General features: G+C 41.2%; 1 protein-coding gene and 1 long non-coding RNA gene across 7 annotated transcripts in view; one reads left to right on the forward strand and one right to left on the reverse strand.

Annotated features, from left to right (window-relative positions):
* Positions 1 to 17,144, reverse strand: part of LOC132378539 (F-actin-uncapping protein LRRC16A-like) — a 331,671-nt gene that overhangs the window by 251,843 nt on the left and 62,684 nt on the right. For all 6 annotated transcript variants that reach the window (XM_059945517.1, XM_059945515.1, XM_059945516.1 and 3 more), the window contains one exon: positions 13,666 to 13,716. In XM_059945517.1, the coding sequence (XP_059801500.1) occupies positions 13,666 to 13,716 (51 nt within the window). The remainder of the gene's footprint in view (positions 1 to 13,665; positions 13,717 to 17,144) is intronic.
* Positions 317 to 15,700, forward strand: LOC132378541 (uncharacterized). Its single transcript, XR_009507091.1, has 4 exons — positions 317 to 403; positions 10,717 to 10,815; positions 13,918 to 14,049; positions 15,240 to 15,700. It is a non-coding gene; the product is annotated as an uncharacterized LOC132378541 (long non-coding RNA).

The raw sequence follows: 17,144 nt of genomic DNA on the forward strand, positions 1-17,144 counted from the left end.
ATGAGGACCCCATTTCCTAAGTTTTTGTTCAACTCCTGGGGCCCTATTTCTCATACTCCCCTTAAAATCACTTGGTTCACTGGAATACGTATTGTACAGTCGTATAAGGTCTTTAAAAAAAATAGTGAATGAAATGCTGGTGCATCAATAACAACATCTAATAGTCCAGGAAATCTGCCAGCCCTGCACCAAAGTTGAAGGGTGCTGGATTATCAGAGTTTCATTTACCACCTTCTTAGCCACTTATTTAATTGATTTTTATTTCTGTGTTTTCTTCTCAGCTCATTTCACCAACTTTATCCACCAGCAACAAAGAGGCTGCACACCGAGAGGAGGTAGAATGGCTGGCAGAATGGTGTGAGCACAACAACTTGAGTCTCAATGTGGACAAGAGACAAGTAAGGTACTGCACGTAAATGGTTCCCCATGGAGAAAGTTAGCAACTCCAAGTTTCTGGGAGTGCACATAACAGACAATCTAACCTGGTCCCTCAACACCTCTTTGGTTAAGAAAGCCCAGCAGAGTCTCCACTTACATAGGAGACTGAGGCAAGTGCCACACACCCCTCCGCCACCCCCCTCATTCCAACCAACTATTTCAGGAGCAGCATCAGGAGTCCTGAACAGCTGCGTCACTGTCTGTTACGGGAATTAATAATAACAATATAGAGCACTTTTCATACAAACAATGTAGTTCAAAGTGCTTTACAATGGGATAAAGTTCAAACATGAAACAAAAGGCAAACAGGTGTTAGTCAAAAACAAGGTTAAATAAATGGCATTTATCCCTGCAAGTGGCAGGTGTTTAACACCTGCCCATTCACCTCCTACCTTTTTACCATTCAGGGTCCCCAGTAGCCCTTCCAGGTGAGGAAACACTTCACCTAGAAATCTGTTGGTGTCAATGACTGTATCCGGTGCTCCCGATGAGGTCACTTCTACATTAGTGAGACCCCACGTAGATGGGGGGGGGGGACCATTTTGTCAAGCACCTTCACTCCATCTGCAAAAAGCATGATTGCCCGCTAGCTCACCATCTTAATTCCAATCCCTATTCCTATTCTGACATGGTGCACTGTAGCCCCCTATTCTGCCATGATGCGGCCACCCTCAGGTAGGAGGAGCAACACCTCATATTCCATTGAGGCAGCCTCCAATTTGAAGACATGAACATCAATTCCAATTTCTGGTATTCCCATCCTGGCCCCCCCCCCCTCCACTTACTTTTTCACCTCACTGGCCTATCATCTCCTCCTTTGCTTTCTCTCAAGGTCCACTTACCTCTCCTATAAGATTCTTTCTTCTCCAGTCCTTTACCATTTCCACCTATCGCCTCCCAGCTTCTTACTTCATCCCCCCTCCCCCAACCAACTGAATTCACCTTCTAACTTGTACTCCTTCCCCCTCCAACCCACCTTCTTATTCGAGTTTCTCTCCCCCTTCCTTTCCAGTCCTGATGAAGGGTCCCAGCCCAAAACGTCAACTGTTTATTCCTCTACAGAGAAGCTGCCTGACCTGCTGAGTCCCTCCAGCATTTTGTGCGTTACTCTGGATTTCAAACATCTGCTGAATCTCTGGTATTAAATAAATAGGTTTTGAGCCGGCACTTAAAAGTGTCAACTGAGTCTGCATCCCTTATAGTTTTAGGAGTTCCACACTTTAGGAACAGAGTTCAGAATAGCTGACCTGCCAATTATATTTTGAGGAAGATTGTTTAAGTGTAAAAGAGCAGTGGAAGAAGACCTGAAAGGTCCAGCGGGATTACAAAATTAAAACAATTCTGTGATGTACTCTGGTCCCAGATCATTAAGAGCTTTAAACCCGAGTACGAGAACTTGAAAATCAATTTTAAATGATACTGAAAGGCAACGTAGAGTAGTTTGTTCATACAGGAGTCAGTGCTCCCTCATCCTGGTTTTAGTTAACACTCTAGAAGTGAATGAGTTGAAGTTTGTCAGTAGGTTGCTTTGGATAGCCAGCAAAAAGTGCATTGCAGTAATCTAGCCTATTTGATAAAAAGGCATGAATCAGTTTTTCAGCATTTATTATGTGACAGAAACAGAAGTGCCTTGGCAAGATTCCTTAAGCATAGAAATGCTACCCTGGTCACTTTCTTTATGTAGCATTTAAAATTCAAATCTGAATCAAGGATAACACAAGGAGAGCCAAGTTCCCAAAGTTTATCAAGAAGTTGCTCTCTTTTGGCATTGGGGCCAGCCAGTAGTATTTCAGTTTTGTGTTCATCCGGTTTTAGGGAATTATAGCTCAATTATTTGTTTACTGTAGGAGTCAGAGAAGATAAGGTGTCACCATCAGACTCAAGCAAGATACACAATTGTGTGTCATCTGCATAACTGTGGAAATCAAGCTTAGGCTTTCTAATGATGCCTCCTACGGAGAAGAGCAGGAAACCAAGTCAGCTTTCCTGAGCAACACCAAAAGGCACACTGCATCTTTTAAGAAGTTTTCTCTCTAAGCCAGGGCTTCCCAACCTGGTGTCCAAGGGGTTAACAGTAAGGCTCCATGAAAGGTTGGAAACACCTGCCCTGTGCTACATGAGCAAAACCAATTAAGGGCACGACCAGAAAAGGTTGTGGTTAATTGTGTCGAGAGAAACGCTTAGATCTCGGAGAATGAGAACTAAGAACCTGTCAGCATCAGTGCTGAGACCAAGGTCATTGGCAATTTTGGTACGGGCTGTCTCCATGCTATGGTTTGCTCTAAAACCTGACTGAAACTTTTTGAAAATATTGTTCTCATTCAGAAAGTTGTTGAGTTAGTTGAAAATGAATTTCTTGAGAATCTTGTCCAGTAAGAGAAGATTTGATATAGGCCTGCAATTAGTTAGTACCTCACTAGCAAGGTTTGGCTTTTTAAAGTAAGGGGTTTGATGGCTGCAACTTTAAAGGCATCTGGATAAACTCCAGTTTCAAGGGATGTGTTAATAATTTTTTCTAAAGGAATTAAAAACACTATTAAAAAAGCCCTTAAAAAGAGTGGTATGGGCAGAATCGAGACACCAAGTAGATGGTTTACTCTTTTGTTGCAACCTTAGAGTTTTCAGTCAGAATTACTTATAAATTTTGACATGGTTCCCATCTTTTTGAGGTTGGCTGTACAGATTACCAGCAATCTATACCAGTAGCTATACTCTCCCTAATGGAAGTAATTTTGTTGATAAAAAAAAGTGCAAACTCCTCATATTTTATAACATATGCTTGACTGAGGAAATTATAGGTTAGGACAGGGTTCAACAGTTGGTTAGCATTGAGAACAATATCCTTGAATCGCTGCTATTCGCTGTAATAATCTTGGAAAATGGGCGCTTCTTGCAGAGAATAGCAGCATTAAAGGACGCAAGTTTTTACTTGAAAATATTACAGTGGACCTCCAGCCCAGATTCCTCCATTTTCCCTCAGCTGCTTTGCAAGATCTACTAAGTTCACGGACAGAATTGTTAAACCATCTTGACATTCTACTAAGTGATTGCTTTTTAACCCTAACTGGGGCCCAATGTGTTTGACATATTTATCAAGTTATTGTTGAAGGAATCAACCATTTAATTTACTGAGCTGTTCAGGTCAGATACATAAACTCGCCAGCTCAGAGAACTTAAGTTGCTTTGCAGCATCAAGAAACCATTATTTACAAATCATTTCTCTTGGTTACAGACAGTAGCACATCAAAAAGTACACTTAAGTGATCAGATATAGTGGTATCAGACAGAGACATTAATAATACTTAACCCTTTGTCATTACTAAATCAAGCACATTTTCAAATCAATGGGTGGGCTCAGTGACATATTGGGCAAGATCTCGGCTGTCTCGCAAGTTCATGAATTCAGCTGCCATGGAGTTGGCATTTGAGAGATCATTAGAGCGAATAGTGAAATCACCAGCGATGATAATCCTGCCTTCGTTCAATATAATGGAGGATAAAAATTCAGAGAATTCCATGAGAAAGTAGGCATTGGATTTGGGAGGGCAATAATAGACCACTTAAGAAACATATGCATTTCAATAATTAAACCACTGTGTTGCTTAGTGATAACTGCAGCTTTCATCAGGGCAGGGCCTTTCAAATACTCCATTAAAATTGTTCTAATCGTTGACCGACTGTAGTCTAACACTTTTCCAATGACTGATGGCGTTTCACCTCTTTCTGATTGCTTTATTACTTCCACTTTATTTTCAATCGTGATCGTGACTATTTTCATGGACAGAAACCCTGCGGATTCAGAGCTGCGCCAGGTCCTAAGGTCCACCGCACTGAGACAGGTTAAATAAGGTCTGGGGTTCCGCTGGGTCCTAAGGTCCACCGCATTGAGACAGGTTGAATAAGGGACTTGCGCATCCACGTTTTTTGGTATCGCGGTTGGGGGGGGGTCCCAGAACCAATCCCCTACAGATAAGGAGGGCCGACTGTATATACCACAAAACTTGAAAAATTGTCAACAGACAGTAGATTACACCTAAAATGTTTTTTTTAACATGCTGGCAAGCCCGCCAACTTGTCCACGAGACCTTGGAATGCTGAAACTGTCATAGTCAGAGGGATACAGTTCAGATAACTGGCTGTAACCAGGTCTCATCTGTAATCCAGATGTCCCACTGTGAGGGAATGGACTGAGGAAATGGTTAAGATTTCATCATATGAACACATGTTGGGAAGAATTAACAGCGAGGGAAAAGTGCAAGATGTGTGAGATCAATTTTGGTTGTATGTTAATTTAAACTTAAATTAGAAGTTTTTTTCTGTTTCTTAGTTTTATATGTTTTCCTGTCATGGGATGGCTGTGAAAATATGCTGTACTATGATATGCTATGCTGCTTTGTAAAATAAGAATAAATAATAATAAAAATTTGAATTACAAAAAGAGCCATCTTAAACAAAGTAGCTTGGAGTATGCAACTGTAGATCTTAAGTGTAGAAGGTTACTTCTGTTATTACGTTTCATGGGACAGTTCAGTCTGGCTGCCCTTCCAATGACAATGGTCTGAAAAGGATGGGTAACATTTACAGAGCTGGTGGATTTGAGGAGGGAATCGTGAGGAAAGGGTCACACCTGCCACTGGCTGCAAATCGTCATCCATGCGGGTTTGCCAGAGTGCAGAGGCTTATGTGTGCAGTAAGATTCTGTGAGCCCAGACTGCTGGGGTGAAGACCACAGGGGTTTGAAAAATGTGGTGTTCCCAAAATAGATTAAAATTGTCAATGAAACCAAAATTCAGCACTCTACCTTGCATCTGAAGCCAATCAGCAGACTGAGGAGCCTGTTACAACATCCAGAGCTGGGGCCCAGCACAGGAATTGGTCTGGAGATAAAAATGCTTTGCCACTGATTTTTTTGGAATTCAGAGATCACTAAGGCCACTCAGATCGTTGCTGTGCCAACGTGGTCAATACCTTTATTACAAAGGAGTAGTCAGTGAGCAGGCAAGGGAGCTCGTACATTATATCAGAGACTTTAGCGCCGGGAAAATGATTACACTTGACGTTCCTGATGGGAGTCACCAGTTATCAGCATTATTGGAGGAGCGGCAGAAGTTTGTGGGAATTGTGGAATCTGACAGCAAGTCCCTACAAAGGATTGTGATGACTGCTGAGAAGATCATCAGCATCTCTCTTCTACTCAGAGGTATTTATCTGAAGTGCAGTGTACGTGGGGCCCTTAACATTGTCGATGATCCCTCTACTATCAGGCAGGAGGTACCACAGCATCAGGACAAGAGCTGTTAGGATGAGAAACAGGACGTAAGACTACTGAACTCCCTGCCACCACCCAGGTTTCATCATGTTTAAAGCGCAGGTAGCGTTACACTGTTTACTTTTTAAACTTGTGACATAAATGCCCCTTATTATTTGTTTACTCATTTGGAGTAATATTATTTTACACTACCCTATTTGATGGTTGTGCGAGTTACATGTACTGTCCTTTGCACTTTTGACTGGAGGAATGTTGTTTCATTTGAAGGTATAGTTGACTGACAATAAACTGAACAGCAAACTCGGATAATCACATTCTGTCTTTTCATGAAAAGAGAATCAGCCAGTTAACATTTAGAGCAGCAAACAGTTAATGCTCAAATTTATAACGTTCAGAGCGTTGAGAGATACACACAAAAGCAGGTCCTCTTTCCCCATGCTACCCACATTCTATCATCTACAGACACTAAGCTCAATTTATAGTGGCCCGTTAACATTCAAAATTAACGAGATCGTGCTGACCTGTATAAGGTAATGTTCAAGCACAGTAGGCATTTTTGACCTTCATAACTGGAAGACCAGAAGATGCAAGGTCACAAATGAATGATTCTTGACAGGAGAGTGTGAATAAGATCGTTCTATACATGACTAAATTGAGAAACTATCAAGTTGTTTTATTTATTTTTGATTTTCAACACACTTAGAATATTGAATACCAGATAAATTCATGAAGAATATATCCAAATAAATTTATAACGTTCAGAGCGTTGAGAGGTACACACAAAAGCAGGTCCTCTTTCCCCATGCTACCCACATTCTATCATCTACAGACACTAAGCTCAATTTATAGTGGCCCGTTAACATTTCAATCAGCAAACCTTTGGGATCTCTGGTCTACGTGAAGGAAACCCACGTAGCCACAGGACAGCTTGCAACCTCCACACAGTCAGGATTGAACCCAGCTCTCTGGTATAGTGGAGCAGCAACTCTACTATCTGCACCATTGTGTTGACCCTATCTATTGTAGCCTCCTTTTGATCCATTTTACTCAGGGTCAGAGAGCACTACAATGCTGAAGAAAGCCCTTTGGCCCATCTTGTCTGAGCTGACATGTTTTTCTGCTCAAGTCCCATGTACCCAAAATCAGACCATAGACCTCCATGCCTTCTCATCCCTATACAGTGCTAAAAAAAAATTATACTCCCCCCCCCCCCAGAAGTTCAAGTTTTTTATTGTTTTATAACATTGAATCATAGTAGATTTAATTTGGCTTTTTTTTACACTGATCTACAGATAATGACTCTAGTGTCAGAGCGAAAACAGATCTTTACAAAGTGATCTATATTCATTACAAACCTAAAATACAAAATAATTGATTGCATAAGTATTCACCACTTCAAGTCAGCATTTAGCAGATGCACCTTTGGCAGCGATGACAGCCTTGAGTCTGTGTGGATAGGTCTCATCAGCTTTGCACATCTGGATACTGATTTTTTTTTCCCCTTTCTTCTTTACAAAACTACTCAAGCTCTGTCAGATTGCATGGGGATTGTGAGTGAACAGCCCTTTTCAAGTCCAGCCACAAATTTTTCAATTGGATTGAGTTCGAGACTCTGACAGGGCCACTCCAGGACATTAACTTTCTTGTCTTTAAGCCATTCCTGTGAAGCTTTGACTTTATGCTTGGGGTCATTGTCTTGCTGGAAAACAAATTTTCTCCCAAGTCTCAGCTCTCTTGCAGACTGCATCAGGTTTTCCTCCAGGATTTCCCTGTATTTTACTATATTCATTTTACCCTCTACTTTCACAAGCCTTCCAGGGCCTGCTGAAGTGAAACATCCCCACAGCACGATGCAGTCACCACCGTGCTTCATGGTAGGGATGGTGTGTCTTTGATGATATGCAAGTGTTTGGCTTATGCCAAACATAGCATTTGGTCTGATGTTCAAAAAGCTGAATTTTGGTTTCATCAGACCATAGAACCTTCTTCCAGTTGGCTTCAGAATCTCCCACATGCCTTCTGGCAAACTCCTGCTGAAATTACATGTGAGGTTTTTTCCCACAACAGTGGCTTTCTCCTTAACACTCTCCCATGGAGCTGTGACTGGCGAAGCACCCGGGCAACAGTTGTTGTATGTGCAGTCTGTCCCATCTCAGCCACTGGAGCTTGTAACTGCTTCAGAGTTGTCATAAGTCTCTTGGTGACCTTCCTCACTGAGCCCCTTCACTCAGTTTTTGAGGACGGCCTGCTCTAGGCAGAGTTACAGCCATGCCATATTCTTTCCATTTCTTGATGATTGACTTAACTGTACTCCAAAGGATATTCAGTGACTTGGAAATTTTCTTGTATCCATCTCCTGACTCATGCTTTTCAATAACTTTTCTGCAGAGTTGTTTGGAGTGTTCTTTTGTCTTCATGATGTGAGCCAGAATACTGACTCACCAGCAGTTGGACCTTCCAGATACCGGTGTATTTTTACTACAATCAAATGAAACATCCTGACTGCACCCAGATCTCTATTTAACTAATTATGTGACTATTATTTGCCCAGACACTGACTCACCAGTAGTGACCTTAGACCTTCCAGATACAGGTGTATTTTTACTACAATCAATTGAAACACCTTGACTGCACACAGATGATCTCCATCTAACTAATTATGTGATTTCTAAAACCAATTGCTGCACCAGCAATGATTTGTTCTGTCATATTAAAGAGGGTGAATACTTATGCAAATCAATTACTTTGTGTTTTATATTTGTGTTTTATATTTGTAATTAAAATGAGATCACTTTGTAGAGAACTGTTCTCATTTTGACACGAAAGTGTTTCTGTTGATCAGTGTCAAAAAAGCCAAATTAAATCCACTGTGATTTAATGTTGTAAAACAATAACACATGAAAACTTCCAAGCAGAGTGAATACTTTTAAAAAAAATATAGCCACTGTACCTATCTAAACTTCCCTTAAAGGTTGTAATTGAACACACAGCTACCACTTCCATTGGCAGCTCATTCCACACTCACACCTCCCTTCAGTTTCCTGGAAATAGTTCAGGTGTCACTTTAAAACTATGACCTCTAGTTCTAGTCTCACCCAATCTCAGGGGGAAGTGCGTGTCTTTAATTTCTCTGTCTATACAGCGTTATATACCTCTGCAAGACCTCCTCTCATTATCTCACGTCCAGGGAATAAAGTCAAAACTTATTCAACCTGTCCTTATAACTCAGGTCCTCAAGTCAAGGCAACAGCCTTGTAAATTTTCTGTGCGCTCTTTCAAGCGAAGATATCCTTCCCGCTGGTAGGTGACCACAACTGCGCACATTACTCTAAATCTGACCTCTCCAATGTCTCATGCAACTTCAACATAACATCCCTACTCCTGTATTCAATACTTTGACTTAAAGGCCAGTGCCAAGAGCTCTCTTTACAACCCTGTCCACTTACAAGGAATTTCCAGAGCTGCCTGTTATAATGCACACCTCCGTACCCTATTTTCCACTGTGTAATTCCTACCCTGGTTGGTCTTCACAATATGCAACACCTGACACATGCCTGCATTAAATTCCATCTGACATTTTTCAGCCCATTTCACCAGCTCATCCCCAATCTTGGTGTCATCTGCAAGTATTCTGATTGGGTTTACCACATTATCATCTAAATCGTCAATTTAGATGATAAACAGCAAGGGAGCCAGCACCGATCCCTGCGACACATCACCAGTCACAGGCCTCCAGTCTACTCTGTCCTCTACTCAGCCAATGACAAATCCAATTTACTATATCATCCTGGACCCATCATATAAATATTATTGCAAAGAAAGTACGACAGCTCCTCTACTTCCTCTGGAGTCTGTGGAGATTTGGCATGTCATCAAAAAACCTTAGCAAACTTCTATAGATGCGTGGTGGAAAGTATACTGAGTGGCTGCATTACAGCCTGGTATGGGAACCCCAATAGTAGTGGATTCAGTCCAGTGCATCACGGGTAAAACCCTCCCAAACATGGAGCACATTAACATGAAATGTTGCTGTAGAAAAGCAGCATCCTCACCACCCAGGCTCTGCTCTTTTTTCGTTCCTGCCTTCAGTTACAAGGTACATGTCTCAGGACTCACACCATCAGGTTCTAGAACAGTTACCACCCCTCAACCATCAAGTGTATGAACAAAAGGGGATAACTACACTCATTCTATTTCCGATGTTCCCACAACCGATAATCGCACCTTAAGGACTCTTTATCTTGTTATTTCATATTCGATAATTACTGTTATTTATTTATGCTTGCATTTGCTAAGTTTGTTGTTCGTCGATCCTGTTTACAGTTACTGTTCTACAGATGTGCTGAGTATGCCACAGGAACAAAAGAATCTCAGGTTGTATGTGGTGATGTGTATGTACTCTGATAATAAATTTTAATTTGTATTTTGAATCCTTAATGCCAAGCAACTGAACCTTCTGGACAGGATTCCCATAACGGACTTTGCTAAAGTCCCTGTAGACAACATCCATCACATCTCCTGCATCAGCCTTCCCCGTAAACACCTCAAAAGCACTACAAGATTGGTCAGACATGACCAACTATGCACAAAGCCATGTTGAATACCCATTTTGCAGACCTTCATTAAAATTATCTGCAAAATGGTCTCAGAAGTTGCGCAAAAGATTTAAATAAACCTGACACTTAGAGAAATGTGGGGTTATGGAGGCTCCTGTCAATTCCCTCAATGCTACCAGTCTCTTAAATATCAGTTACAATTATAGAAGCCAATTAGCTTACCAAACCACACATCTTTGCAGTTGGTAAACATCACAGTCACAGGGAGAATGCACGAACTCCACACAAAAAGCAACAGAGCTCGACTAAATTGCAGCCTCCACTAGCCTCAATTGTGCTGCCCTCTCATACAAACAGATTACTATGCAGTCAGGTGACATATCACAAATATATGACTCCTTCGCTGATGAAATTGAGAAATACAATACCGAGTACTTTTTTTTTTACTTCCAGGGTGCCTTCAGGGCAAATTTGTTGCACAGCAGCTCAATGAATATGATAAAATATTCCTGTTTCAGCCTACTACAGCTGAGAATCACAACTGTATCCAAGGTATCTACAGTTAATAAAAATGTTTTAATACCATTGAAAAATCAATTGCTGCTCATAACCGACAGAAATAATGCTGATTGTGGCCGTACTCATAGGAAACGTGGCTGTCCCTCAGGGTTACAAGTTTTCACCTCCCAATACATTCTATATTCTTGTACACCTCTATCAGGTCAACTCTCATCCTCTGTCACTCCAAGGAGAAAAGGCCAAGTTCACTCAACCTATTCTCATAAGGCATGTTCCCCAATCCAAGCAACATCCTTGTAAATCTCCTTTGCACTCTCTCTATAGTATCCACATCCTTCCTGTAGTGAGGTGACCAGAACTGAACAGGGTCAGTCAGACCCCACTTGGAGTACTAAGGTCTTATATAGCTATAACATTACCTCACGGTCTTTAACTTAATCCCACGGTTGATGAATGCCAACACACCATACACCTTCTTAACAATACTGTCAAGCTGCGCAGCAGTTTTGACTGTCCCCCAAGATGGAGCTGATCCTCCACACCGCCAAGAGTCTTCCGATTAATATTATATTCTGTCTTCAAATTTGGCATACCAAAATGAAACAACTCACCCTTATCTGTCCATCTGCTGCTTCACAGCCCAGTTCTGCATCCTATCGAAGTCCTGCTGTAACCTTTGACAACACACCAGACTATCCACAACACCCCCAACCACTGTGTCATCAGCATAACCCACCCTTCTACTTCTTCATCTAGGCATTTATAAAAATTACAAAGAGGCGGGGTCCTAGAACAGATCCCTATAGAACACCACTGGTTACTGACCTCCATGCAGAATACAAACTGTCTACAACCACCCTTTGCCTTCTGTGGGCAAAGCCATTTCTGGATCCACAAAGCAAGCTCTCCTTGGATCCCATGCCTCCTTATTTTCTGAAGGAGCCTTGCATGGGGAATCTTACAAGTGCCTTACTCAAATCCATATACACTACATCCACTGCTCTACCTTCATCAATGTGTTCTGTTACATCCTCAAAGAACTCAATCAGGCTCGTAAGGCATGACCTGCCCTTGACAAATCCTTGCTGACTATCCCTAATCAGATTATGTCTCTCCAAATGTTCAAAAATCCTGCCTCTCAGGATCTTCTCCAACAACTTGCCTAGCACTGAAGTCAGACTCACTGGTCTATAATTTCCTGGATTATCTCTACTCCCCTTCTTGAACAGGGGAACAAGATTCTCAACTCTCCAACCCTCTGTTACTTCTCCCATCCATATTGATGATGCAAAGATCACCATAAGAAGTTCAGCAATCTCCTCCCTTGCTTCCCACAGTAGCCTGGGGTATACCTCATCTGGTCTCGGTGACTTATCTAACTTAATGCTTTTCAAAAGCTCCAGCACATCCTCTTACTTAATGTCTATATGCTCAAGCATTTCAGTCTGTTGTGGCATCCCCACAAATGCCAAGGTCTTTTTCCCAGGTGAATACTGAAGCACAGTATTCATTAAGTACCTCCGCTACCTCCTCTGACTCCATGCACACGTTTCCACTATCGCACCTGATTGGTCCTATTCGCACACAGCTCATCCTCTTACTTTTCACATACTTGTAGAATGCCTTGGGGTTTTCCTTAATCCTGCTCACCAAAGGCTTCTCATGGCCCCTTCTGGCTCTCCTAATTTCATTCTTCAGCTCCTTTGTAGCAACCTTGTAATTTTCTAGAGCTCTAACGGTATCTAGTTTCTTGAACTTTTCTTTTTAACTAGATTTTCTACATCCTTTGTACAACATGGTTCTTTAACTCTACCATCCTTTCCCTGCCTCAATGGAACATACCAACATACTTGTAGTACCAGAGGAAACAACACATTGGACCACTGTTACACCTCCATCAAGTGTCTAGCTTGCTATTCCGCTCCCTCTCTTCGGAAAGTCTGGTCACCTGGCTGTACTTCTACTCCAAGTACTGGCAGAGACTGTAACACTAGTACTCTCAGTCGTTTCACGCCTCAGAAACTGGCATAAGCACTGGCCTGATGAGCCACAAAGGCTCAGGACAGACTTTAACATCTTGGGTACTAGCTTCCAAAGTATCTAAGACATCTTCAAGGAATGGTGCCTCAGGAAGGTGGCATCTATTATTAAGGACCCCCCCTCATCACCCAGGACATGCCCTCTTCTCATTGTTACTGTCAAGAAGGAGACACAGAAGCCTGAAGACACACTCAGCAATTCAGGAACAGCTTTTTCCCCCTCGGCCATCCAATTCCTAAGTACATACACACACACTTCCTGTAATTGATTTACTTATTTTCTATATTATGACGTGTTATATCTTACTGCTGTTGTTAACAAATTTCATGACATATAATGGTGATATTAAACCTGATTTTGAATCCGATTGAGTAAAGTAAGACGATGTTAGAGATATGTAATGTAAACCTTAAAAACTCAATCTAATCTATAACTTCTTTCTGGTTGAATGTTAACAGAAAAGAGTAAATTTGAACAACATAAGAGATAAGACAACTAAACAAGTAAGGCACAATTGACGATCTGGCAACCACACAGCTATTCTTACATTAGGAAAGATAGAAGAACAAGGTCATTGCCTAGGATTCCTTATGTGGTCAACAGAACACCTTTGCTTCCTGGAAAGGATGCTGTCAGATTGTACCTGGGTTTTGTTGACCATGTACATCTAAAATATCATCCATTTATTTAGAATGGTTGATCAGTATTTATATGCCTTTCTTACGTCTGTCAACCTTGAGGTTTATAAAAATCATGAAATTTCCTCTCCTCCTTCTGGAATATATTCTAGTTAATACACAATTCTAGTCAAGGATCACAAGAAAATGTCAAGAAATGTCTTACCTTGGTGGGGATGCGTGCTGTCAAGAGGAACACTCGGCATGATGTCAATACCTGCGGAGTTAAAGAGGGTATGAAATTAGATCACTGTTATTTGCAATGTAGGGAAACATCGGAATCATGGCTCTTTCATATGGTACAACTGAAAGTACAGCCGGGAGGGAACGTATATAGTTGCAGGATCATACTCTGCGATGGTTAAGCGTAGAGATGCCCTAAGATTTATTCTTGTCTTCTTTTGTTCCTCATTTACAGATCTATTCTCAGTGACAGTACTGGAAGATGTTGGAATGTCTCCCACGTTACATGCATAAAAAAGGCTGAGAGGAATACACGTCAAATGCAGGGAAATGGGACTAGCTCAGACAGCCATCTTGAACAGCATGGGTGAGATGGGCCGAAGGGCTTGTTTACCATTCTGACTCTATTGAAGACACACAGCTCCCCTATATGCCGTTACTAAACATAACACTGCCCGGCATTGCCTTTTTCTCAGCTTATTTGCCACTGAAACTCTCATCCATGCCACATTACCTCTTTCCAAGTTTATTTCACTGCTCTCAGCCAGCCTCCCATCTTCCACTTCATATGGACAGCTTCACCAAATCTCAGATGTGACCCAAGCCTCTTTCGCTAACTTTGTCTGTGCTTACTGGACTTCCTGGCTCCTGCTGTAACTATGCTCCAAAATGCTCAGCATCATGTACACCCACATCTCACCAATCTCTTACTGGTCTTCCAGCCCAAGAAGCTTTAATCAGTCATTGGCCATCATCTGCTTTGGCCTTAAGATCTCTCTCTCTCTCTCAAACAAAAACCTCTAACTTGACCGTTTTTTAAGAACTGTCACAATAATCTCTCTAAACATTGCTGTCATGTTGTCTGGTAGCATCTCCTATACAACAGACTTGATCTTTCCCAAATTCTAGAAGCGTTGTAACTTGTCACCCCAGTGTTGTAGTTATTGTCAGCACAGCCTCAAGCAAAGCAGTGAAATAACGTGTGAAGTGAACTTGACTGTGACAAGCAGAAACTGGAGAAAATCTGCATATGCTGGAAATCTTTTCCATAGATGCTGCCTGGCCTGCCTAGTTCCTCCAGCATTTTGTGTGTGTTAACCTGAAGCAGCTTTGATTTACAGTTCTTGTTTAGTGTCACAGACACAGGTCCTTTGGCCAACACATGCATAATAGCAAAGGTGCCTTCATTATTTCCATAATCAAATTTAACAACTATGCATATATTTCAAATGTTCTACTGAATGGCTCAATTTGTTTTACTACCCAACAAGTTCACCAGATCATGCAGCATTATACAGACTTTACAACATTTGCAATTTGTTGCACAAAGCACAAATTCAAGTGAGGTGTGCACACATCACGTGGTAGTGTAATGCCATATGCAATTCACATATTTATACATACAACCAGTAATGAATTATTTAAATGGCACACAGAAGATCACTCAAACATTACTTTAATACACAACACCCTCTTTTCCACAACTCAAACTTGGTTCTCTATTTCTCAAGTCTGATGAAGAGTCTAAGACCTGAAGTGTCCTTTTCTCTTCCACAGATGCTGACCGATCTGATCTTTGAACAGCATTTTCTGAGAGCAAGGTTATGGAGCTCTGGCTCAATAATAAGGAAGAGTTACTTGGACAATCAGTACTGTTGAACTGTTGGCAAAGAAAGTTGTGTGGGGAGAGGGGTTGTGACTTCAGTATACAGCATAAGCCTATGAAAGATGGTTCCTATTATCTTGCACAAGGCCAGTGAACTGCAGACACCATAGATCACACAGTGGATGCAGGTAAGGGTAAATCCAGCAAGAGAAATAACTTGGAGTGGATATTTTGAGGAATGCAGTGATAGATACTAGTGACCCAGACATCTTCATCTGAAAATAGAAATACCAGAGGGAATTATGTACAGTGAATGGTAAATGCTCACTCAGTATAAAATGCACACCTCAAAATAAGCAACACACACAAAATGCTGGTGGAACGCAGCAGGCCAGGCAGGGCGAAGCGTCTCGGCCCGAAATGTCAACTGTACTTCTTCCTATAGATGCTGCCTGGCCTGCTGAGTTCCACCAGCATTTTGTGTGTGTTGCTTGAATTTCCAGCATCTGCAGATTTCCTCCTGTTTGCAACCTCAAAATAAGATTTTCTCTCATTTTTAAACACTATGTGTATATGATTATCAGTACATGTGTAGCAGTCAGAACAAAATCAACAGTTTGCAATCTACATCAATGACTCTAACAAAGGATCTCCAAATTTGCTGACAATTCAAAAGTAGCTGGGAACATAAAGGAAAGAATTTATGAGCACTTCCAGGGAATACAAACGGGTCAAGGAAACGGGATAAAACACAAGGTGCAAAACGTAAACTTACACATTTTAGGTTCAGTAAGGAAATAGAAAGCAGTAAAACAAAATAGGGAAGAGAACAGTAAATATTCAGAAGATTTTGGATGTCCTTGCATATAAATAACAAAGTAAGTCTGTAAAAACAGGAAACCATCAGGAATATAAATTATACAACTGACTTGTCAAGAAATAGATTTGGGTATAAAACTGTCGTTGTAATGGTGCACACCTGGTGCACTACCTTCACTTTGATCTGTTTCTTCAGAGGACACAGCTGGCTTAGAGGAATTAATGTTCTCTAGGTAGAACAGGTCATCCTCTGCAGAGAGATTGTACAGAAGAGGCCTTTGTTCGCCAGGGTTTAGAAGACTGAGAGATAAAATTCAATTCAGTGAAAAATTCTTGTAATTCAAAGAATATGCAGGTAGATGGATAGGCAATGTCCCTGATGGCTATGAACGCTAGAGTTTGGAGATAAGGGGTCAGTTAACTAGAAGAATATAGTAAGAAGTTACTCCACTCGAAAGGCTAAGTGTTTGAAATTCTCTAACCCAGTGAATCCCAGTGACTGAGAATATTCAAGACGGATCAATTTTAGTCTTTGCATTCTAGACAATCAAGGGTTCAGTGTGGGAATGCTGTCGGTAAATGAAACTGAACTGACAGATCTATTACACACAAATGAAGAGGGCCCTTTCATCCCTAATCAATTAAAATTATGTCTGTGTGCTAAGTATATCTTCTTTACACCATCTTCATACACATTACCCACACCACTTAACACAGAGTACCTTCTGCATCACAAATGTATGATTGTGTATCAAATGATAGAACTATAACATAAAATTGGCCAAAATTTAGCAAAAGAAGCTTGAGGAATAAATTTATGCTTCTTTTCCTCAACTTATGTATCTGAGAATATGGAGATAATTAGCAAAAACAAGCTTCTTCACTATCTGGTCGCTAATGCAAATATTTAATCAGCCGATTTCATTTGTGGCAGCAACTCAGTGCATAAAAGCATGCAGATGTGGTCAAGAGGTTCAAACCAAACATCAGAATGGGGGACAAATTTGATCTGAGTGGCTTTGACAATGGAAGGATTG

Source organism: Hypanus sabinus, chromosome 20 (genome assembly GCF_030144855.1).
Source record: "Hypanus sabinus isolate sHypSab1 chromosome 20, sHypSab1.hap1, whole genome shotgun sequence".
Lineage (NCBI taxonomy): Eukaryota > Metazoa > Chordata > Chondrichthyes > Myliobatiformes > Dasyatidae > Hypanus > Hypanus sabinus.